This window comes from Schistocerca nitens, chromosome 7 (assembly GCF_023898315.1).
Source record: "Schistocerca nitens isolate TAMUIC-IGC-003100 chromosome 7, iqSchNite1.1, whole genome shotgun sequence".
NCBI classification, from domain to species: Eukaryota; Metazoa; Arthropoda; class Insecta; order Orthoptera; family Acrididae; genus Schistocerca; species Schistocerca nitens.
Window position 1 is genome coordinate 357,271,100 of NC_064620.1, and position 6,000 is coordinate 357,277,099.

The window sequence follows — 6,000 nt, forward strand, 5'->3', positions numbered from 1 at the left end:
CTTAGAAATGTGGCATAACTTTTCACATTCTGTAGACAACATTCAAAGACTTTTAATTAGAATAAATAATTTATTTATTTAAATAAATAAATTAAAGTCTTTGAATGTTGTCTACAAAACCTGTGAAGTTATGTGGTATTGCTATATAGGATTTTGTTTGCAGATGAAGTATCATTTAAAAACTATGGAAAAATGAATCTTCACAACATGCACTACTGGTCAGCTGAAAATCTACACTGGCTAGGAGAGGTCAATAAGCAATTGCTTGGTCTCTAAATGAGTGGTGTGTCTTTTGAAGAACTGCATCATTGCTCCCTGTTTTACTGACAGGAATCAATTATCTGCAGTTCCATTCACATCACACATTCATACACAAATATGGCTACATGCTAGCCAACTATTTTTTTTTAAATACCAGTCCAAGTTACTAGTTGCTGCTCACTACCTTTAACATATTACAAAAATAGAAATTCTTCAACAGTACAGAAGGAGTAGTCACGGGGAAACTTTTTCAGTTTGTTTTCAAATTTAACTTTGCTGTCTGTTGGTCATTTTGTATCACTGGGTAAGTGATGAAAAATTTTGGTGGCAGCATTGGGCACCCATTTTTGTGCTCAATACAAGCATAAGGTGGAATAATGAATGCCATTTTTTCTTCTGGTATTGTCATTGTGTGCATCATTGTTCATTACAATGGATTATTCACAATGACTTCATAAGGGAATAAAATAGATAATGTGAGGCAGTAGGTAAAGAGGAGTTACCCCAAAACATTACTCTATATGACATTAAAATACGGAAAATATGCCAATGTATTGATTTGTCTTGCCCAAGATTTGCAATGATTTGAAGTGAGAATGTGGCTGAACTAAGTTATGTTTTTTTTTATTTTTTTTTATTTAAGGAGTTCCCAAATGTGTTTTTTCCATTTTAATTCTCATCAATATGGAGACCTAAAAATTTTGCATTTTAAATTCTCATCAATATGGACAGCTAAATTTTTTTTAAGTTTCCATGCTAGTTATTGTTTCCTCGCCATGTGTTACATTTGTCATTGTTGTAGTACCTCTAGATGTGCAGAACTGAATATGTTGTGTCATTCTGAAATTGAGAGTGAGACCACTGAGGATCAAACATGGGGGCTTCCATAACAATAATCAATCATACTAACCTTTCAGCCATGGAGGTGGTCTTAATTCTCAAGATTAAAGCAACTCTCATTTCTTGGATACGGTGAATCTCATCATTATTTGACGTGCGGTAGAAGACCTATATACTGTGATCCGATATACCGCGGATTTGGATGTAATGTGGTATAAAATACAGCCTCAAAATAAAATATCATTTATGAATGACTTTTGCATTGTCAATATATTCTATGAACTTGAAAAAGATCTTATTACATTCTGCCTTTCTGCATGTAATGTACTGCTGCAACCTCCAAGCTTTCTAAACAATAACCAAAATAAATGGATTTAATTAAATTCAACACTTGGTTTGTCTTATCATCATATCAGGATGGTTGAAGCTTCGATGCATATCTCATGATTAACATTGTGACACAATCAATAAAGGGACTATGCAACAGTGCTTCGCAACAGTTGAAATGAGCACAACCAACACGTGGATGATAGACTATTCATTCTTTTTCTAGATTTCTGTGTACTTGTTACTATGTCACAGAAACAGTAAGCTTATTCTGTCGGTGATAAACTAAATTTATTGGTTATGTGAAGAATGGTGAATCTAAAGCAAGTTAATCACATGAGTGTGGTAAACCTGAAGGAACAATCATGGTGCAGGTGAAAGAAGAGAACAGACTTAGAAATTTTGGAAACACAGTTGAAAGTGATGTGAGAACGGACAGAAAACGGACTAAACTAGGAAAAGACAGTGAACTTGACAAATGCATTTATAGGTGGTTTTTAATAATAAAGAGAAGTGAAGGTTTGCCACTTTCTGAGCCATATGGGAGATATGAAACTGTGAGAAGAATTTAACACAGTACCAAAAGACTTAAACTAAAACAAGGCCTCTGGAGTACATGAAATTAATTCCAAATTACTGAGATATCGTGAAAGACAACAATGACAAAGCTATTACACCTGGTATGCAAAATATATCAGATAGGCAAAATACCCACACACTCCCAACATGAATGTAATAACTCCAGTTCCAAAGAAGAAAGGTGCTGACAAGTGTAAATATTACCAAATTATCAGCTTAATAAAGCATGACTGCAAAATACTAAGGCAAATTATTTACAGCACTATGGAAATACTGATAGAAGCTCATTTATGTGAAGATCAGTTTGAATTTTGGAGTAATAAAGGAACATGTGTGGAAATACTGATCCTACAACTAATCTTAGAAATATACACACAAACAAAAAATCAAACCTATGTTTATAACATTCTTACATTTATAAATAGATTTGTTGACTGTAACACACTCTTTAAAATTCTAATGATAGCAGGATTGAAATAGAGGAAGTGTGACATGGGCTACAACTTGTACAGAAGCCAGACTGCAGTCACAGGACATGAAAGGGAAGTAGTAATTGAGAACTAGGTTGTACCTATCCCCCATTTCATTCATGTCATACACTGAGCAAGCAGTAAATAAAAACAAAGAGAAATATAGAAAGGAAATTAAAATTCATGGAAAAGGAATAAAAATTTTACGATTTTTCAATGGCACTGTAATCCTGTCAAGCACAATAAAGAACTATGGAAATACAATGAACAGACTGGATACTGTATTGGAAAGGTGTTATAAGATGAACATCAACAAAAGTAAAATAAGGATAACAGAATTCAGAATGTAGTCAAAATGAATCACGTGATGCTGAGGGAATCAGATTACAAAATGAGACACTGGAAGACAATATTTGCTATTTGGTGGTACAAGGAACTGGTGGTGGCCAAAGTAGACACAATATAAAATGCACACTGGTAACAGCAAGAAAAAATATGTGTCAGAGAAATTTGTTAATGTCTAATACAATTTCTAGAATTTTTAGTGTCAGGAAGTCTTTTCTCTGTTAGCATTTATATGGAGTGTAGTCTTGTGGTGTGGATGCGAAACATGAGCGTTAAGCAGTGCAGACAAGAAGCAAACAGTGTACTAAAGAATACTGCTCAAGATTAAATCGGTAGATGACAGATCATATAACTAACGAAGTAGTGCTTAATGAAATTGGTGAGAAAAGGAATTTATGGGACAACTTGGCTAAAAGAAGAGATCAGTTGTTAAGACACGTCCTGAGGTGTGAGTGAGTAGACAGTTTGGTGATGGAGGGAAGTGTGGAAGACCACAGTTTTACAGTAAGCAGGTTCAAATGAATGTAGGTTGCAGATATGAAGAGGCTTGCACAGGATAGACTAGTGAGGAGACTTACATCAAACCAGTATTCAGACTGAAGACCACAATAACATCTCTCAACAAACCTTCTACATTATAACAGAACACTGGCTGAGCTGACTAGCCTCAAGTAAAGGGATTCTAGGTTTGCCAAACTCAAATCCAACCATTGTTGGCAGAACCACCTAAGGTGTTCACCGTTAGAAACATGCTCACAGAGCATGTTTAGTTTAAGAAGTACTATAAAGACAGAGAACACAGTTCTTCTTGTTGCTATGGTAAATTGTCTCAAGTACTTCAGAGTGCAGCAGCAAAGTACCAGTGATGATGTATCTGAAAAGCTACTTCAGCAAGGTTATGAAAATCCTTATAGGTCTACTTAAATGTTCACGGGGTTCAGACTTATTTTAAATATGTATGAAATTGTTATCTGTGGCCACACAGAACAATGGTTCATTATATGAGAAATTATCTAAAACGATTCAACATGAAAGAACCATAAGAGCCAAAATTAATACAAATATGAAATAGATCAAATAACAAAATGTCTATACATTGTTGTGCAGTCTGTCATTCACCATTCTGAGGAATCCATTTACATGTTGAAATAGTGAAATGCTTTATGCTCATATTGTGCCTCAGTAGCTCAATGTATAAGTGTCATACTATAGGAGTTGGCCCTATGATATTGTTCGGTCACTTATTGCGTCTTTCACCTTAGATAATGACTGTGAATCTGAAAAATACCGAATTTCACCATGGATCAATGCCCATGTAGAACAATAGGTTCCCATTTAACGGACTCCCAATGTCAGTCCAAAACTCTGAGGAAGTTAAGATGCACCACCTTCAAGTGTACCATGATTACTAAAGCACTGTGGTGTTCAAAACTAACCAGCAGGATGTGGACACCTTTTTTAAAAAAAAAAACTCTGTTCAATATTAATTTAATACTGATAACTATTCCTACCCTCAACTCTTTTTATTTTAGTTAAGAAAAAAGTATGTCAGAGACATTGGTTCTATTTCTCTCATCCACTGTTCTTTTGTACACTTAGCCCCTACCCCCACCAATAAGTCCTCACTTTCTTCCTCCCTTCCTTGTTCACACAAATGTGCATTGAAAATCTCCACCAGTGTGTCAATGTACAAGGGGTTGTCACTACACATAGATACAATGACTTTCTTATGGCACTTACTTGCGTGAATTTGTGCAGACAGATCTCCATGTGTTGCCGTGCTTGGCCTGCACCCTCCCTACAGCAGTTGTGGGTCCATCCACCAGTCGTAGTGCAGCTGGCTCTCCAAAGGGCACTGCATCTTGTACAGGGCCCTCAAGCACTATGCGAGAGTCCCAGGTACCCTGTTAATAACAAAACAGAATATAAGGCACTGCAGCATACCTAATAACAGATGATTTTAGTAAATAAACATTAAGTAATTAAAGGTTAATGAGAAAAGTTATCACAGTCCCAACAGTTTGCAAACAATCATCATCTTTTAATAAATTCCACTCCATCTAACGGTGTTGCAAACTCGGACAAAAATGATGTACAGTGATTTCCAAGACATGTTTTTTGACAAGTCATAATGACTGATACATACAACAACAATGTGACAAAACTGCAGCTGTAATGTCTTTTAATCAGTCTATTATATACAAAAGATACAGCAAAATATTCCACACAATACTAAAACATTATGGGAGCTATGACCATTTCATTTTAGCTGGCACTCTTTGTGTACAGAAATAAACTTATCTAAAAGCTATGATTTATTCACAAATACTGTGTCACTGCACAGAACATAACAGTAAGTGATAAAATTATATAACACTGAATATCAGTCAATTCTGATCTGTCAGTTGATGATAGTTTAGTGCAGATGAAAATCCTACAGCTACTGAAAAAGATTTCACTGTAAGTGCTGTGCAAGAAGACATGCCTGGCAAAACTAGATGGAAAGGATCTACTGTTTCCAACAAATAAAAAAAAGAGAGAACTGTCAGTTCAATAATGTTCCATAACAGCCCTTTTTTCTCAAAACAGTATGTTAGAATTTCATACAGTAAAATGTATTTCTCGCAAATCATTAATGATAAAGTGAATGAATAAAGAGACACAAATTGCCTGGAATCTGTTGGAAACTATATCAGTAGTGTAACTGGCATGAGAGAATGGTCCAAAATTATTATGCTTGAATATAGCTCTCAAAATTCCATGTTTTTTTCCTTGGAAGTGTTTTGGTACATTACGCATACTGGATGTCATGAAAACAATCTTTCTATTGATGACTGCTTTAACAATGCTTGGAAGAAGGGAATTAGGGTGGGAGGTTGCGGGGGATCTTATTTAATTCTTAATAAGAAGATAAATGACCAAGTAACACGAAATGGGAAAAAATAGTATATAAAACATCACAATATCGGACTGATAACTGGTACATAATGGGAAGTGCAGAGGCTTTTTCTAATTATCTGCCTAATTCAGTAAAGGAAAGAAAAGAAATTACGCTCTTGAGAAATAGATTAAAAGTATATCTGATAAAAAAAATTACATGCATTACAAATACTTGTACAGTAACTAAATCTGGGACATACCTGTAAGATGGTTACAAAACGTATGTATCATGTAAATA

General features: G+C 35.0%; 1 protein-coding gene across 1 annotated transcript in view; it reads right to left on the reverse strand.

The window, feature by feature from the left end:
- LOC126195620 (protein bark beetle) overlaps positions 1 to 4,935 on the reverse strand; it is a 197,229-nt gene extending 192,294 nt beyond the window's left edge. Inside the window, exons 1-2 of the mRNA XM_049934246.1 lie at positions 4,888 to 4,935; positions 4,563 to 4,726 (exon numbers count right to left, since the gene is read on the reverse strand). Coding sequence (XP_049790203.1) covers positions 4,563 to 4,726; positions 4,888 to 4,935 — 212 coding nt within the window. The remainder of the gene's footprint in view (positions 1 to 4,562; positions 4,727 to 4,887) is intronic.
- Positions 4,936 to 6,000: the final 1,065 nt, after the last annotated feature.